Source organism: Penicillium rubens (genome assembly GCF_028828025.1).
Source record: "Penicillium rubens strain IBT 27055 chromosome Unknown utg000003l_segment0_segment0, whole genome shotgun sequence".
Taxonomy (NCBI): Eukaryota; Fungi; Ascomycota; class Eurotiomycetes; order Eurotiales; family Aspergillaceae; genus Penicillium; species Penicillium rubens.
Window position 1 is genome coordinate 5653255 of NW_026890601.1, and position 17776 is coordinate 5671030.

Here is a 17776-nt window from a genome sequence, read left to right on the forward strand (position 1 = left end):
CTATTCATTTCTTTCGATAAAACGCCCCCTAAAACCCTTAAAAACCCTCAAAAAAGCACTTACTTGGATTCCAAGTATAGAAACGAGCGAAATAGTAAAAGAGCGACAAGAATAATGAGTGACTGACCCTGAGATAGGGCAAAAAGAGGAAGACGCAAGTAAGAGAGGGGAACAAAGGGAACAAAGGAGCGGACACGGGGATCAAGTACTTCAAAGAAAAGTTAGAAAACCGCCCAAGACCCTCAATAATGAGGCGCCAATCCCCCCTTAACGAGTTAGTGCTTGGAGAGGGGGCCTGAGTTTAATGAGCCGGCCAATCCCTTGATATATGGGATATTAGATATGGAGTATATACCTAGGTACTATTAGAAATATACTCTTCCCCTGTCTATGTCCCTACTATGATACGAACGGATTTCCGGGAAACGGACCCTTTTTTTTAATATGGAAATATGGAATGTTAGAACACGAGGGAAAGGGGAAAATAGAGGGGTCAGAATATTTTAATATTCTAATATTCTCCATCCCGTATATCCCGTGTGTTCCGACTGAAACGAACGGGCGCGTTCCTGGGCTAAATCACTAGCGTCTTGGAGAACCCCACGTTGAACAGGTGGATTGGCTGGAAGGGGAGATGAAACGACCCCGTAAAATTATACAAAATTATACAAAATTATATAAAATTCTATAAAACTCTATAAATACCCCTATTTGGTCGGGAAATTTGACATTCAATAGTTCAATATAAAATTACATGTAATCATTCTCCATATACTCCGTACTCCATACGGATATATATGGTTAACTAGTTTAATGGTCAGACTACCCCAGACGATAACCGTTTGAGGTTTAAGGGAAATATCATTCCAATGCCATGTCCCGATCCTATAACCCGTAATGTCTCAGATCTCACACTGAAACGATGGACGAAACGAAGCTTTTTAGTATTAGTTACAGGCTCCGTAGTTCACCGGCACTTCGCTATTCGATATATATTCTAATAATAAAGTCCTCTACTCCGTAGTTACTTATGGACACATTTTATTATTAGATCTGCTGTGGGGATAGCAGTCTGGGAAATCCTACTAGGATTCCAGAATATATATCGAGTATGTTCCGGTTCCCACCTGGACATGAGTGTTTGTTAGTGTCTGAGTAAGTAGACAAAAGATTTCCAAGGTTCCAAATTATCCTTTTGCGGGATACCTACTGAAAGCGTAGTAGAGTAGAAAGTGAAGATTCATTCAATGATTCTGATGGTCTTTCCTAATCGGGACCCTCGCATCGGAAAATCGGAAAGCGGCAGATGGCAACATTGGCGCTAATAACGAATATCATACAGATCAGAGTAGATTTCGAAGTTCTAGGGGTCTATCCTAAGAAGGCAATACATATACAGTACACTGTGTTCCATGTTGTACAACGCAGATTACACTTTCACCTCCTCGAATGCCTTTCTGGCTCTCGCAACGCACTCTCGTGCACGGGACTCAGATACATCCTCGACAACCTTACCGCCATCCCGCACAATACCGCGAAGAGCAGATTCAGTGTCCAGCAGCGATGTGCGTCCTTCCTCGCGGACCTCCTCCTCCCAGAAAGTACGGGCGACATCCCACCTCTTCTGCTGACGACGCAGAGAGTAAATCAACCCCACGGCGGCAAGGGTACATGACTCGTACACCCCGGCCGATGGAATAGCCACATACGTCAGAGCGGAGAGAGCAGAAGTCAGAGTCGTGGTGGACACGCTGAAAAGCACCAGACTCTGGGCGAGGGCTTGAAGGGATGGCACAGTGCTGGTGAGGAGCTTGGTACGAAGGTCGGGGATCTGGGTTGGCCAGGGAGGCATGGCAGAATCCTTGGTGGAGTCAGGACTTGAAGATGAAGGCTCTTCCAACAGGCCGGCTTGCTGGTACTTGCCCACGGTCCAGATGACCTCCTGTTCCGCCCGGCGAAGGAATTTCTTTTCCAAGATCTCAGATGTAATCATGCTGACATCGTCGACGCGCCAGAAGAGTCTCCACCACGCAAGACCACGCCAGCGTGGGCTGGCCAGTCCTTCCTCGAGGGCACTGCGGAGCTCAGAGTGAGCACGCTCGGCCCAGCCAGTCACGGCCCGGTCCAAGTCGGACCGAACCTCTCCAGGGGTTAGGCCGACGGTTTGATCATGGAGCGCCTTGGCGTCTCTGATGATTACACTAGCGTCGGCTGCGTCGATAAGGGACTCCACTAGAGGGACCAATGCCGGATTCAACGCGTTTCCAGTGGATGCTTCCGTGGAAGTTGCAAGCCAATCAATGAGAGGTTGCACGCCACTGCCATTCCACCCACGTTCGTAGTCGGAGGCATTGTGGACGGATTCACGGAATTTATCCAGTGCTGTGCTGGCACGGTCAACATCTACTAGGGACACCCGCTCGTTTGTGGATTTTTGGTCTGCCACTGCAAGTTCAATGGCCCCACGCACTGAAGAGGCCTCGTTCTTCAGGTCTGACCGACCTATCATTGTGCTGTACGACAGCAGGCCATCCACTCCACGTCCGCATACGATCGTGCGGTGCACGGGATACCGAACAACATTATGCCGACCGGAGTGAGAGGTCTGAATGGTAACCGTGGGGACGAGGAAGGTGTCGGCGTGCAACGTAGGGGCGTGGTTGTCCGGCTCAGAGCCTAGGGTGCTGACTAGGATCTCTAAGTTGCCTTTCCTCAGGATAGGCGATGGCACTGATATCGTCGGTAGCAAGTCATTGGGGATAGATTGTGAGATTTCGCCATATCTGTAGAATACATCCTTCAAATCAGTTCTGGTCATGGAGGTTCAACACGCAGGTAGCAGACTCGTTCATACCTAATCAACAGTCCGCGGGAAGAATCGGCATCATATGAGTCGAGAATGTCTTCCCAGGTTTCTCGCGGTGACAATGGGTCGGCAAGTAGTAGTCGGACAAGTTTGCGTGCAGAGGCCGCATCATTCAATCCAAGAACTAGGGTCCAAATCGAGAAATCAGTGCCATTATTTCTTCGAAGGGCAAGATCCATTGCCGAAGAGAGGAATAGCCTGATCGTATAACCAGAAACTCACCAGCTACTCTAATAAGAGGCGTTTCAGACTCCAATCCCCGCAGTGCAAATTGCAGCCGACTCAGATTCACCTGTTCCAAGGCAGCATCCTTCACTCCCTCGAGGGCGGCATGCAGCTCCTTGAACCGCGGCGGCACGCTCTTCGCAGTGATAACAGAGGATGTGGTAAATGTCCGTGGAGCTGAGCTTGTGATAGTGTTTTGAGCTCTGGCGACCCGTCGAGATGTGTCGGCTTTCTCGATGCTGCGACTGGTGTTGGCGCGCGTGGACAAGGTTCGTCGCCAGATCGCGCACGAGGGGCAGTAAAATACAGCGCTGCTATCCAGTGGACGCGACAGGCTCTTTGCGAGCGCGCTGCGCAATCTTGGAGCCATTGAGGCGCGGCGAAGCGAGGTTGTAGAGGGTGTAGTTATCGCGATGGCACTTTCGGTGGATGAACTTGGTTGAGCGGAAGTGAACGCGGGAACATGGCTTGGCATTCCATCACGGGCTTTATCGTCTTATTTTACATCTCAGACCATCAGATAAATTGGTTGAAATGAGATTGACCATTATGTTAATATTTACAATCGAGTGAACCCCTCTCCCTACTATAATTTCAGATCTGGCTACAAAACGTGGGGAAAAAGCACACATGTTTAAATGAACTGTCCTATTTATCGCTAGAATTGTGAATTCACAGGTTAAATTGCCAGGCGAGGGGTAGGATCAAGCAGATAGATAGGGTATCGTATCGATCGTGTCGGGACAAAAGGCGTGTGCGCTGGAGGATAGGAAGAAGAAATGCATAGATCGTGTCATAATATCAACTCGGTCAAATCATAGTTTAATCAGACATCCTTAGGAGGATGGATCCCTCTGTCGAGAACGGGGGCGACCTGAGCCAGCAGACCTGGTGATTTCGATTAGTATGTGAAATGGGATGGTGGCAAACTCTCTCAAGCGAACACTTACATGCTGATCCGTCGAGCAACTGTGGCGAGTCCGGCATCGTTGGCAGCCTCATGTTCAGCCCGCTCCAGGGCGATACGACGACTCTCCTCGCTCTTTGCGATAACTTCTTCCTGGGTAGGAGGCATGTGCTCATTTTGGATATCAACCTTCCGGGCATCCTCGAAGTTGTGAATAGCCTGCTTGATACCTTCCGCACCCAGCATCAGGGTTCCAGCAGGAAGACGACCGCCAGCCGCCGTCTTCAGCTCAGTGACACTCTCGGACTGTTCGCGGAGAACCTGGAAGACACGAGAGAGGCGACCAATGGCAAGAATTTTGTTTTTGATGGCACGTCGCTTGAACTCGGTGGATTCAGGGTCCATCGACGGAGACGTGATTGAATCCTTATCCATGCTTTCACTAGCAGAGACGGGTGTGGGGGCCTCGTCCTCCAACTCTTCCTTCGAGCAGGTGTTGAGAATGGCGATGAGCATATCCGTAATTTTCTCACCAACAAATGGCAAAGACCAAGTGAAAACATCCATGAAGTTGGGAAGCCAATATGGGTGGGGGGTGCAGTTGAATTGGCGGATGTTCATCACATTGTTCTCATATTTGAGGACAGCCGCCTTGTTGTTGTAAACATCCAGGTAGTTGGGCGCGCTGAAAATAGTCATAACACTAGGGAAGCCGGTGGTTCGTGTCTTTCTGTACATGCGATATCCGGCATCCTGAGCCTCATGTGCTCTGATGACGGAGAGCAAATTGTTCTTCTCCAAAAACGCGCATGCCGCGGGATAAGAGAAAAAGTAGGAGCAACCGCGGACACTGTTATGAATAAAGAAATCGCCTGTCTTTTCTTGACCAAATTCCTCCAGAGGGTCGGCCCAAAGGATGTCGCACATGAGCCCGTGTGTTGGAGGTTCGCGGAAACGATCAATCTATGTCTTGTAAGCTGTCTGCGAACACTATCATTCAAAATGTGCATAGGGAAGGTACATACAGCCTTGATATCCTCGAGGGTATGCAGCTCGGGGCTGAGACCACCGTGAATGCAGAGGAACTGTTTGTTCATAACCGCCGCCAGCGGCAGCGCACAGAAGGATTCCAGGCATGCCTCGTAGATCCGTTCACTATATTTGTGCTTACACTCCAACTTGAAGGTGAAGTAGTCTGTCAAGTGGCGACATTCGTGATTACCCCGCAGCAACCAAAGTGAATCGGGATACCAGATCTTCAATGCCCAGAGATAGAGGACGCACTGCAGAGACGAAGGGTTAGAGTAGTTCTATATTCGAGGGAACTCGGAATGACCCACCTCAATACTGAAATAACCACGGTCCACATAGTCGCCCAAAAAGAGATACCTCGTTTCTGAAGGGTCACCGCCAACCTCGAACAGCTTCATCAAATCGTAGTACTGGCCGTGAACATCGCCACACACTGTAATGGGCGCATCCATTTCGAGCAAATTTGGCTCAGCCTTCAAAACCTGCGTACCAGCGTGGATGATCCATAGTGCCTGTTCTTCTGAAAGACGACCTTCACGATAGAGGTGTTGCTTGAGGTACTGGAGATTGGGCTTGGAGGGATCCTCTGACGACCAAAACATATCATCCGGAGGATAGCTGAGAGCCGGCGCTTGGACCTCTAAGGTTACGAAAGGAAGTTAGCGATCCGGTTACCAGATCTTGCGAAAGCGATCGAGACCACTGCGGCATTTACCTTTGACCACCCTCTCCATTGTTGACACCTGCGTGTTGTCCTCCATCGTGTGTAATGTGAAATCGATCTCCGGGACCGGCTGTTTGTCGGTCACGGCGCGTGCTATAGCCCGATCCATTCTGGCAGAGACTGAAACGTAATTTGGTTTTTGAGTTCGGAGTAAGGGGGGAGTGGGATGGAGAGAAGCGCGGAGTTGTGGCGGGGGTGAGGTGAACGCGGGATAGAGCTCCCACGACGAAGAAGAGTATAAGATTGATAGAACTCAGATCAAGTCGAAGTTTTGAAACCGAAAAAGGAGAACCGAGCCCAGAATGTAAAATGCTGGGGGTTGTGTGTTTTGGGGGGAAATGTGAAGTTGGGAAAAAGAGAAACAAATTGGATAAGCGGCTTCTGGGCCGTCCTTAGATTGGTGGGTCTCACACCAACCTTGATCGTAACTGTATCTGAGATTTTGACTGATTTTGATTTTTCTTTCTGGGGGAAGACAGTGATTGAGATCCGGGGATGACACGAGAGACCAGAATTACCAAGTTCAGCCTCATGTCAACGTGATTGACCCCGTGCCTAAGGCAACAACGGCTTTTACCCCACGCTATCAGATTCATTTCGATCCCAAATTTGGATTATTTCAACCTTTTCATCTAAACAGTGTGGGAATTTAATATTGCGAATAACTATTCAATTTTTGGCCTCGGCTTCGAGTTTTCATCTGAAGTTGCGATTAGCGTTTATTGCGCTTAGCCCCAATTTGCCTAGACCGCTGGTATATGCACGGCTGATGGTCTGCATGGGAAATTCTTCAAAGCTGCACCTATTGCTCTTTAATATTACCTGCTGTCTCGGTAAAATGGACTAATTCTACTACAATACTACAAAGCTCAAGATAAGCTTAAATGTGTAGAGTCTAGGCCCGAGGCACTGATTGGTTGTGATTACTGGTGACACTTAAAGGATAGAGAAACCTTGGAATATTCCCGACGGTCCAACTAATCTCAGTGTACAACAAGAGGCAGACTCAATGACTTGACCAGTGTCGCCTGCAACCTGACCAGGGTCTATTTGCTGGCTTGTCCTAGGGAGGGAATTCTAGTTGACATCACTAGCTCGAAAATGCTCTTCAGACATAAGCTTATACTTAGGTAAAAGTACAGAGGGACCTCTGAAATATTGGACCAAATATTGTAGTGCTATGTACTGCTTTTGGCCAATATGTAAGAGGCCCTAATAGATATCCATCGAAATTATGGCTTATCACGTGGAACTGACCTCTTGGTAACTCCTATGATCTACCAATAGTTGCTAGTGACCCTTACTGTTGTTAGTACAGGGTGATCTGATGACTGAGCGAAACACCTTGCCCAGGTGTATGCATTCCTCCCGAGGTCGTATCATCACATCCTATGCTGCAACTGTGACTGGACCTCTTCGATAGCGGACCTCGGGACATCGGCAGCGAGCCGAGACATGAAACTTCCCTGTTCCGTACATTTGCGCAACTGTATGAGAAGGACTCTGGGGACCCTGCGATTGTTTGCCCTTAGATTACTCTAGTTTGAATACACGTCACCCTAAAAGTGGAGTATTCTTGGGTTGCGAGTCCCTACATGTAGGTAGGTAGGTAGGTAGGTAGGTACAACATAGGCGCTACCGTTGACTTCCCCGCACACAATCCACTCTTTGAACCCTCTTTCTGTTTATTTTGGTAGGACCTTTTCCCAACACTTACACGACTCCCACAATCGCCTATTGACTGCTATACAGAAATCAAAAATATGTCTCTCAATGCGCAAGTCCATTCGCATATCTGTGATATTATAGACAAAGCCTGCGAAGACCAAAAGACCGGTATTCCCGGAACCACGGTCGTGGTCGTCGGTAAAGATGGCAATGAACTACTCGCCCATTCTGCGGGCAAGCGAGGCACGGGATCCAAAGACCCTATGACCTTGGACAACATCTTCTGGATTGCATCTTGCACTAAGATGCTGGTTGGTGTTGCTTGCATGCAACTGGTTGAGCAGGGTGTTCTCAAGCTGGATGACGCAGAGCAGACGGAGAGTCTTTGCCCTGAATTGAAGGGTCTCCAGGTTCTGCTGCCAGATGGTAGCTTCGAGGAGAAGAAGCATGGGATTACCCTGCGTATGCTGTTGACCCATACTGCCGGATTCGGGTATTCATTTTTCAACGAAAGATTGAGGCAGTGGTCGTACCCGGTGGGCATGGATGAGTTCTCTGGGCGGATTGAAGATATGAAGATACCTCTGCTATTCCAACCTGGTGAAGGTTGGGAATATGGTGTAAGTATGGTATATTCAGAGCCATGAGATGCATCGCTAATGTGGAAGGTTGGCATCGACTGGGCGGGAATCGCACTGGAACGTGCAGCGGGTCTGACCCTCAACGACTACCTGCAAAAGAACATCTTTCTGCCCCTTGGCATCAAGGACATGTCCATGATCCCAAGTCATGATATGCGCCAGAGGCTGGCGTACATGAATGCTCGAAGCCCCGACGGCACCCTGAGGCCCCGAGAGCATCTTCTTCGGGCGCCTCTGGTTGTTGACCCGGAGAACGAGGCTGAAGTCGCCAGAGTGTTTAACAGCGGCGGTGCGGGTGTATTTGCCAAGCCGCATGAATATTGTAGTGAGTTGCGTGTAGCTCCGATACCGACAGGATTCCACACACTGACTTGTCTCCGCAGAGGCCCTTGCTGTGCTGTTAAACGATGGGACGTGCCCTAGAACAGGTAGCAAGTTGCTTCGCAAGGAAACCGTGGACGAAATGTTCTCTAACCAGATTCCACGGTTCCCCAACTACGGCCGTCAAAGCATTCCAGCTGCCAAACCGGACCTGACCAACCCCATTGCTGAGCAATACCATGTCCCAGGGAACCCGCCACAGGGTTGGGGCCTCACTTTTATGTTGAGCAATGGCGGTGCGACTGGGCGGTCGACTAGCACAGGGCACTGGGCTGGCCTGCCGAATTTGTGGTGGTGGGCGGACAGGGAGAAGGGTGTTGCGGGCATGGTGTGTACACAGATTCTGCCATTTGCGGACGTCAAGGTGTTTGAGCTATGGGAAGCAGTTGAGGCTGAGATTTACAAAGCTCTCAGTGAGGCTTGATATGGAAGGTAGAGGATGACCTTATTCCAAGGTTGTTCCTTCCAGGATTGTTTGTCAGGCTCTGGCCTTGCCTTTATGAAAGTCCAGCGTACAGGGAAAGAAAGGTCTTTGTACATGCAACAAATTCTACAGTTCTGATTCAATCCCCTCTAAGGAGCGATACCTCAAGCGAGAAGGCGAGAAGAAAAACCGACATAATAATCACGCTTCCCTAGCGGAACCCCCTCCTTCCGAAGAATACCATAGGCAGTAGTAAGATGAAAATAAATGTTCGGCAAGGCGATGGTATGGGCATAGGTAGCACCACTGATTTCCGCCGCATGATCTGGGCCCATTTGAGTCAACTTCAGCTTATCAGGGTGCTGGTTGACGAGCTCCTCGTCGGCCTCTTTAAGGGCTTTTAGCACCTTCTCGATCCGCTCGTAGCATTCGGCGTATGTGGTGGGTTTGCCTTCAGTGATTACCGGCTCGCGACCGGTTAGTCGCGCGACGAGGTTTTCTGAGAATTGGGTTGCGAGGCGCACTTGGTCGGTCACTGGATACATGTCCTCACAAAGACGTGCGTCGAGCAGATCGGTGGCGTTGGGGCGTTGCTCGGCTTGTTGAAGAAAGTGGGAGAGGGAGCCCAGGATGTGTTGAGCCACCACAATGGTTCCGTCGTAGAAGGTGTGGACCATGATGGAGTAAGAAGTTTGGTGTATGAGATCTTGAGAAGGGGAGAAATGAGGACTTCAGACATGAGTGAGGCCAGTTTCAGTTTCACCCCGCGGAGGGGTCGGATCTAACGACCAGGTAAAATTTGGGGGCTGAAAATGCTGCCTCATTGATGTCCACGGAGTAAGTAGGTAGGATGCTGGCTATGTGACGAATTCTTTAAGTGTGTGAAGTGGTCTGAGGGGTCTGGTGCCATGTAGGTGGTTGGTAGTCCCAATGATTCTTGCCCCGACGATCTAAATATATGAGTTCTGTCTATTTCTGTTTGTCGTGCAGTCGTTTCATTTTGCCCCGACGATCAATATATCGAGTCTTACCTATTTCCGTTTGTCGTGCGGTCATCCTAACGACTCTTGCCCCGACGATCAATATATCGAGTCCTGTCTATTTCCGTTTGTCGTGCGTGGTGGTTGGTCGTCCCAACGATTCTTGCCCCGACGATCAATATATCGATATCTGTTTCCATTTGTCGTGGTATTTCGCGCGATGGCCCAGTGGGGCCATGTCGATGTCTACGGGCCGTCCCGCAAAAAGTTTTCGCAAAAAAAGAAGATTTAACGACGGCTGCATGATTCGAACATGCGCCCGCGAACGGAATTGATTTCTAGTCAATCGCCTTAGACCACTCGGCCAAACCGCCGTACTGATTGATGTCATGTTCCGATGAATGATTCAGGAACAAGTCGGAAGCTAGTCGTACTTTGCGTACGTGAATACCTGCTAAGAAAGAAAAGTCTCAGTTAACCGTACATAACTAATAGGCATAGAGTGTCTCGCAATAGAATACAACAATTGACGTGAATGTGCCAGTGAATTCGATTTCGGAACATCTCTATAACAGGAAGCAGAACTGCCAGTGGCTCACGCCACAACGAACATCAACTGACACCCGATCTGAAGAGTCGGACATTGACACAGATACAACCAAGTGCCGTCGCCCATCGCCGAGAGGACCCCAGCACAGAAATATGAAGAACGGTTGACCACCAATACAGTGACAGTAGCATAATCCTCGTCATGACTGATCGAGAGTTGCGCCACTTATCTTCTCAATGGAGACTGATCTCGATCTTCCTTGCTTGTCTCTGCGGTTGGAGGTGGCAGTGCATGTAAAACTAGAACTGGCTTCTTGTTTCCAAGGATCATCGACACGTCAGCTTGATGCCAACCGAGTCGTTGGGGAGAGATCGCCTTCATAGCGGCCTCTTTAGCCGCGAACCTAGGGGGTCGACCTCCAAGAATCCAAGAAATGTCATGGTTCGAGTGGATACAGCGATGGAAGGGTTCTAAGAATTAACCTAAGCATGGTTACTTGCAAGATGCACGATACCATATTCGTCTAGTTTAGACACTTCTGAAAGATCCCTCGGCGTGCCAAAGCGGCAAGAGTAGTCAAAAGTAGTCGTGGGCAGCTTTTGGCCGCCGGTACTTGAAACCAGTCGCCGTGTGGCGCTTGGATGAAGTTGCCTGGTCCGAGCAATTGTGTTGCTGTCAAAGACAAGTTTATTGACGAATTCGCTGTCTGACTCTCAGGCGGTGGTAGGTACCGGTCGATGTCAACGTCGTCAAGGGGTACTAAGCCTTATTGGGCAGTCTTGGTATCCTTAACTGGTGTATTCTACTTCCCTCTCCATCTCTCTTCTCTTCTATCATCGTTCATTCATCTTCCTTTCATCTCTCATCCACTCTCTTTGATACACAATACGCACTCACCTTTCTTTTACCAGTGTCATTCCTAGAGGTTACCTACATATGTAGGTACCTATCCTCTCTTTCATACTCGGAGCCTCTCCCGCACACTTTCCAAGGTTATTCTGATGCTCACAGTGAAACTCATACAGCCAATCACATACCCCTCCTTCAGGCATCGGATCAGCACTGAGCGATGGCGACCGACAACAGTACCAAACAGGAGTGTGACACCAAACCCTACTCTCAAATCACCAGCACTGGCCAACAAGCCAGCCTCCCAACCAAGTATCTCGACGCCAAAGACGTCGATTATGAAGTGGATAAGGCTGATACCAAAATCGACCTTCAAATTGCGGACACACGCCGCACACCAGAGACACAAGGGTCCAACCTACCCAAGTTGACCCAAGTCATGATTACGAAGGTGCCGCGTCGACTGAAGCACAACCCCAAGAACCCCGAGCAATGGGTTCTCCAAGTGAAAGTCGCACTGGCACAACTCCGACTAGAGCATCTGATCAACAGTAGTGTTCCCCGCCCAGCCAAAGGCCGGCACAACTACAACAGATGGGTGCAGTGGTCTTGTACTGTCGCCAACTGGCTATATCTCCAGGTTGACGAAAACATCCAGGAAAGGCTTCAGCAGCGCCGTAAGATATCTAGCAAAGCGGATGCCTTGTTCAACGGAATCATGAAGATGGTTCGACAAAGCGACAACGCTGTCAATTTAAGTGCCAAAGTCAACAACCAGGACAGTCAAAAGAGATCGGACTTTGAGGCTGTCAGACGGTACATTGCGGTACATCAATCTCAGTATCACTTACTCGGTTCGAACCTACTCCCTATCTCTTCGTTGCGCTAGCAATATCGTACCTATCGGCTAGGTGGGTTATCAATCAAGACAAATGTCTTCGGATAGGCGGACTTCCATGGCATTTTTCAAACTGCTACAACGACATTTGGTCACTGGACCGGCAGATCCGAGGACACTATTATCCCCTTCCTGGGCGTACCCTCTTCCACCTGAGCAATTGGAACAAATGAACGGAGAGGAGATATCGGTTTGAAGAAAGCGACAACGGTTTGGTTGCAAAAGCAGGTGGAAGGGGCGAAAAAAATGATTATGTAATGTGCACCATGCCCACCTGAGCAGGTGCCCAGGTGGAGCTTCTCATTCTTCTTCAACCCTTCCTCGTGTTTCTCGATTTACAATACTCAATGTGGAAAGATCTGTCATACTCACCTCGTCTATGATCATGACGGTCTTCCCAGATCATGGCTGCGAGAAACTCCCAACACGCGGTTGGGTGTGTAGTGTAGGAATAGGTAGACGGTATACACAGAGCGGTCAAGGATACCACTGCACCCCGTAGGGCGGTAAGTCCAATCGCATCTGCCAGGGGATATATGTAAGCTCCGTTCATTGCCCAGGTGCCCAGGTGCAGGATGTCCATGTTTGCCCGACACACGGTATCTGGTGTACTCTACACCCTTGTGGAATCCGCCCGGAACACGCTGAATGTGGATCCTGTTGTCTTTCTCAACTCTGGACTTGTTGTGGTCGGGCTCATCACTTCGCTCCGCTCCGCTGGGAATGTATTATACACCTACGCAGAAAAGACATGCTTGTCAACTGTACACGTGAGGGCGGAAGACCCCCTCTACGATGATATCGTTCGCTGGATGAACGATCATGCTTTCCAGCGTCGCAATTTTCTCTCAGTCTTGGCACAAACTACCAATCGCTCCGACAACGACAAAGCCTTAATACGTGCTCCGCTGGCGCATCCAAATTCCGACAGGCTGGTCAGCTATCGAGAGGTAGAGGACAACTCATTTTTGGAGCTCAAGCCTTTCCGTGGATCACGTCTTTTTCGGTTCAAGCGAACATGGATGCTTTTCAGCCACGCAGCGAGTAGCCCTGAAAGTGTTCCGCAGGTTGATACGAATCCCCCGTTGAAGTTGCAGTGCCTCAGTCTTTCACTCGCTCCAATCAAGAACTTTCTCGACGAAGTTCGTGCTTACAGTCGTAAGGTTTCTGTGTCTAGCATCACAGTCTATCGTACTAAGCCCAATTCCCGAGACCACATCCGTTGGAGCTCAGCCGCTTCGCGACCATCCAGAGACATCTCCACTGTTATCCTTGATAAGCAGAAGAAACAAACTATCTTGCGGGATATCAATGAGTACCTTCATCCGCATACGAGACAATGGTATGCCAACCACGGCATCCCGTACCGGCGTGGGTATCTGTTTTCCGGGCCTCCGGGAACAGGCAAGACGAGTCTTGCATCTGCAATTGCGGGTGTCTTCGGTCTGGACATATACGTGCTGAGCTTGCTGGATCCTACCATGACAGAATCGCAATTCAGCCGGATGTTCTCCGAGGTGCCTACGCGTTGTGTGGTGCTTTTGGAGGATATCGATGCTGCAGGGTTGAGCAGAGGTGACTTGGGTTCGAGCGAAGATTTCAGTCAGCCAGGGTCAGCGACCGGAACATTAGCAAACACATCTGTATCTCTTTCTGGCCTGCTCAACGCAATTGACGGCGTTTCGTCCCAAGAGGGCCGCATCTTGATTATGACAACTAATTCACCGCAGCGGTTGGACCGCGCGCTGATTCGGCCGGGCCGTGTGGACATTCACATTCGATTCGAGCTTCCATCTCAAGAGGAATTGCGAGATCTCTTCTTGAGCTTATACAGCGATATGTCCCAAGACGCTGGATTCTCTCTAAAAGAACAGGAGACGGAGACGGCAAGGCTGAATGAACTGGCAGTGCAGTTTGCAGGGTGTCTACCGGAGAGGCAATATAGTCTTGCAGAAGTACAAGGCTTTCTTCTGCAGTATAAACGCCAGCCGGAGGAGGCTTGTGACAATGTCAAAAGCTGGGTCGAGGAGATGGAATATGAAAAATAGATGGTGTCGAAGAAATATGGCCCTTTTGGGAACATGCTCTTCCCTCTTTGTATCACAAGCATATGTATCATAGATAGACATTTTATTTAATTCACTCGATTCCCAAGTTTTTGCATGACGGACGGCACGGGGAACGTTACGGAGTCTGTAAGAGTCTGCATCCTTGGATCTATGCAGACCCGGCAGAGAGAGGGAGGTATCAGAATCAATAATAATAGATGATGATGATGATCTACCTAGTGCCATGAAGCTCACGATTATATGTCTTCATGGGACAAAGGAAACAAAAGCTCAAAGCCGGGAAAGATCTGCTACAAACTGCATACAAACCGTCACTACTGTCGAAGCTGGTAAAGGTGAAATTGGATACGGTCCCATAAAATCAAAATCCAATGATATGATTACCATGACCATGCAAATGGAGGGTACTTGGGGTCCGTCCAATTGCGAGCAGGATACTAGCAGTACAGAGAGTCCTGTCCACAGGAAGGGGAGTGTCAGGCGTTCTGAATGATTTTGGAAAGAGAATTACTTCGATTGCTTCATTTGTTCTGTAGGTAAATAAGGACAACCCCTTGACTAGATCGGGGTATAAATTGATATCAAGGTATGACATCGCCCAGCACATTGTCTCGTCGAGTCGTCTTCTTCAAATACAACACACAATGCCGATCTTGCTAGATTTTTGTGAGTTTCCTTCTTTTGTTAAAAAAAAAGGATGTGTTCTTCACAAATTCCCAGGTTAACCGAGAACTAAAAGATCGACATGGAGTATCGTCAGTTGGGGAAGAGAGCCAACCTTGGAAGCTTCCCATTTGATATATGGATACATGATTGATTCAACGGAAAATATTTCAATAGGCATAAAGAACATCGCTAGCACCAGGCAGAGCACCCCTGCTAATCTTTTTGTTTGTATTCTGCAGCCACCACCTCAACACCCAAGCACTTCCAATAGTTGCAATTCCAAAAGCCGTATTTGCCGACATTCCAATCAAGTAACGAGGCCCATCACTCTTCGGGTAGAGGTAGGCTGTGTAGATGTAAGATGCATTAGCCATAACGTTGATAAATCCAAGCGAAGCGGCCTTCTTCTCTGGCGTCTGTCCCAGTGTAGCAGACACCCAGCCCAAAATCACTGAGTTGACGGCGTATGCACCACTGGCAAAGAGGAAGCAAGCCACATATCTTGCACCTTTGTTGAGTGTCACGCAGGATATAATGAATCCTGCAACAGCGACACCCATGGAAAATGTTATGTGCCATGTCCGCTCATTGTATCGACCAGAGGTGATGCCAACGATGATACAGCAGATGCCGGAGAACACATATGGAGGACATGTCAAAACCAAGGTAACTGTGCTGCTGAACCCGAGACTTCCAACGACAGTCGGGAAAAAGTTGTTGAAGCCACACGCACTTAGATGCATGTTCTGCATAAAAGCCAAGAGGTACACGCGCGGGTCGGCCATGGCTTGCTTCAAACCATCGAGAGCACCCTTTGACTCCTCACTTCGGACTGTATCCCTCAGAATGCGGTCGTGGGCGAGCTGGCGCTCTTCCAGTGTCAGCCACCGTGTTGTGAGTGGGTGATCTGGCAGCATGAAAATGCCGAGAGCGGCAACACCAAATGTAACCACGCCCTCAATGATGAAAAGCCACTGCCATCCTTTAATATTCATATGTTCGTCCAAGGTCGCGAAGGTTGCAGCTGCGATCAGGCCAGCAACAGCAGTGGCGACAATATTGCCAGTGTACAGGATGGAAATACGCAGAGCAATTTCCTTGCGTGTGTAGAAAACTGACAGTAGGAACAGCGCACCGGGATAAAATGGGGCTTCGGTGACTCCTAGAAAGAATCGGACAAGTAGAAGGCCAATATAATCTTTTGTTAAAGCTGTACAAGCCGAGACTATAGCCCATGTTGCCATGCATGCGCTCATGTACAGTGATGGTCGGAACTTCTTTGAAGACATGATCATGTTTGACGGGACTTGCATCAAGAGGTACCTGGTTTCCAAGTTAGACTAGGTCCCATTTCTTTTGCGCTATCAACATACCCGACGAACAGTATCGAGATACAAGTGTTGTATTGTGTTCCGACAAGACCAAGATCCTCTTCCAGGTTGTTGAGACGTGCGTTAGCGATAGCATTGCGATCAATCTTGGTTTTATTTGCATTAGTTTATGAGCTTGCAGTATGCGCAGGTAGGTAAAATGCTTACATAGTTCAGAAAATACATTGCCCACAGGATGGGCATTATTCTGAGGTCCAATTTGCGCACGAGTTTGATTTCCGCCGGGTCAATCTTGGCTGTAGCCCCGGAATAATCCCCTTGAGCTTTCTCATCTGTCACTTTGAGGGAGTCGACATCTTCAACATGAATATTGCGAGACTCTTTGTCTTCCAAGATGGGATTCGAAGGTGTTTTAATGGTCTTAGAAAAGATTGCCATGGCTCCGAGCTGGGACACCTCGAGCGAGGAAATGAGTAACAATAGCAAGAAATCAGGAGGAAATAACGGCAATACCCTCACTTGGCTTATAAGATAAACAACGAAGTCGGTGATATGCAACCATGATTCCACGATCTAAAGCCATTTATAGCCAATATTTCTCAGCTGAAGCGGATAAAGAAAGTCCGGTTCATCACTTTTATTGCCCCATGATAAGCTTCACAAGTGCCGAAAGCCATTGAAAAAAAAATAACAGAAAGAAGAAGTATTGCCAAGCTACTAGGGACTCAAGCTCAACTAATCGGCGTCATGTACTCCAGTCTCCGCTCACGAGCCCCAGATTTTCCCCGCATTTGACTGGGGTGTGTCCGGGGTAGCAAAAGCCGGAGATTATTGGATGGCCAAATAGCGGGCACATTTGAGAGCTGGTGCGAGATAGATGTGCCATGTCTTGGTGGGAATTAGTTCGGATCCTCCCGAGGTCTGTTTCGGGTTCCTTGCGGACTATGTCAACGCCGAAGGAGACACCCGGACTTTTGGATGTCCGGCCTAGCGTAACAAAATGATCATTTCTTTCCAATATAGGTATAGGCTCCTCAAAAATATATTACTTGGGTCTACAACCTTTATTCAAAAGTTTCCATTATAAAAGCTGTTTCCTCTGCAAACATCCATGGATGTCTGTCCTGCTAAGTCACGTCTAATGGGTAACTACATACCTACACATGTAGTGGCCTCCGCAACGCTTTCATTGGGGCTGCCATTTTAGCAGCGTCGGCATAGGGATGTATAGGGCCATGGTGCTCAACACAAACACGTCGCTCTTCAATTTCTTCTGTTGTTGTATGAACGTTGGTAGGAGTCTGTTTTGCCTCGCACACCAAAATGAAGAATAAAGGCATGCTCATGATTAAAAATGATACAGATATTGGATGGCAATAGATCTGAAGCTAGCTGGATTTCTCTCCACGAAGATTCTGGGGGGTTCACTAACTATTAAGAGCAACCACTGCTAAAACAGACGTCCCGTCCTTTGTAGAAGCGGAGATCACATCCTCCGAGACTGCTGCTGTTCTGAACATCCCCAATCCTACAAAATGTCCGTTCACAGAATAGTATGTGCCTAC

At 48.8% G+C, this 17776-nt stretch overlaps 7 protein-coding genes across 7 annotated transcripts; 3 read left to right on the top strand and 4 right to left on the bottom strand.

Annotated features, from left to right (window-relative positions):
• Positions 1-1429: 1429 nt before the first annotated feature.
• N7525_008379 (uncharacterized protein) lies at positions 1430-3461 on the bottom strand (the record flags this gene model as incomplete). Its single annotated transcript, XM_061214377.1, has 3 exons — positions 1430-2810; positions 2855-2990; positions 3089-3461. 3 exons carry the CDS (start codon positions 3459-3461, stop codon positions 1430-1432), a joined length of 1890 nt encoding a protein of 629 aa, XP_061068808.1.
• A 466-nt stretch (positions 3462-3927) lies between these two features.
• Positions 3928-5863, bottom strand: N7525_008380 (serine/threonine-protein phosphatase 2B catalytic subunit; the record flags this gene model as incomplete). The annotated part of the gene is made up of 5 exons (XM_002568813.1): positions 3928-3979; positions 4042-4961; positions 5024-5281; positions 5339-5670; positions 5746-5863. The coding sequence occupies 5 exons, from the start codon at positions 5861-5863 to the stop codon at positions 3928-3930; spliced, it is 1680 nt and encodes a 559-aa protein (XP_002568859.1).
• Positions 5864-7517: 1654 nt separating this feature from the next.
• On the top strand, positions 7518-8868 carry N7525_008381 (serine hydrolase domain-containing protein; the record flags this gene model as incomplete). The annotated part of the gene is made up of 3 exons (XM_002568814.1): positions 7518-8042; positions 8091-8388; positions 8447-8868. 3 exons carry the CDS (start codon positions 7518-7520, stop codon positions 8866-8868), a joined length of 1245 nt encoding a protein of 414 aa, XP_002568860.1.
• Positions 8869-9032: 164 nt separating this feature from the next.
• On the bottom strand, positions 9033-9545 carry N7525_008382 (DUF1993 domain-containing protein; the record flags this gene model as incomplete). Its single annotated transcript, XM_002568815.1, has 1 exon — positions 9033-9545. One exon carries the CDS (start codon positions 9543-9545, stop codon positions 9033-9035), a length of 513 nt encoding a protein of 170 aa, XP_002568861.1.
• A 1922-nt stretch (positions 9546-11467) lies between these two features.
• N7525_008383 (uncharacterized protein) lies at positions 11468-12136 on the top strand (the record flags this gene model as incomplete). The annotated part of the gene is made up of 1 exon (XM_002568817.1): positions 11468-12136. One exon carries the CDS (start codon positions 11468-11470, stop codon positions 12134-12136), a length of 669 nt encoding a protein of 222 aa, XP_002568863.1.
• A 584-nt stretch (positions 12137-12720) lies between these two features.
• Positions 12721-14193, top strand: N7525_008384 (BCS1 and AAA domain-containing protein; the record flags this gene model as incomplete). The annotated part of the gene is made up of 1 exon (XM_002568818.2): positions 12721-14193. The coding sequence occupies one exon, from the start codon at positions 12721-12723 to the stop codon at positions 14191-14193; it is 1473 nt and encodes a 490-aa protein (XP_002568864.2).
• Positions 14194-15047: 854 nt separating this feature from the next.
• Positions 15048-16649, bottom strand: N7525_008385 (uncharacterized protein; the record flags this gene model as incomplete). The annotated part of the gene is made up of 3 exons (XM_002568819.1): positions 15048-16203; positions 16254-16357; positions 16419-16649. 3 exons carry the CDS (start codon positions 16647-16649, stop codon positions 15048-15050), a joined length of 1491 nt encoding a protein of 496 aa, XP_002568865.1.
• Between the last annotated feature and the right edge of the window lie 1127 nt (positions 16650-17776).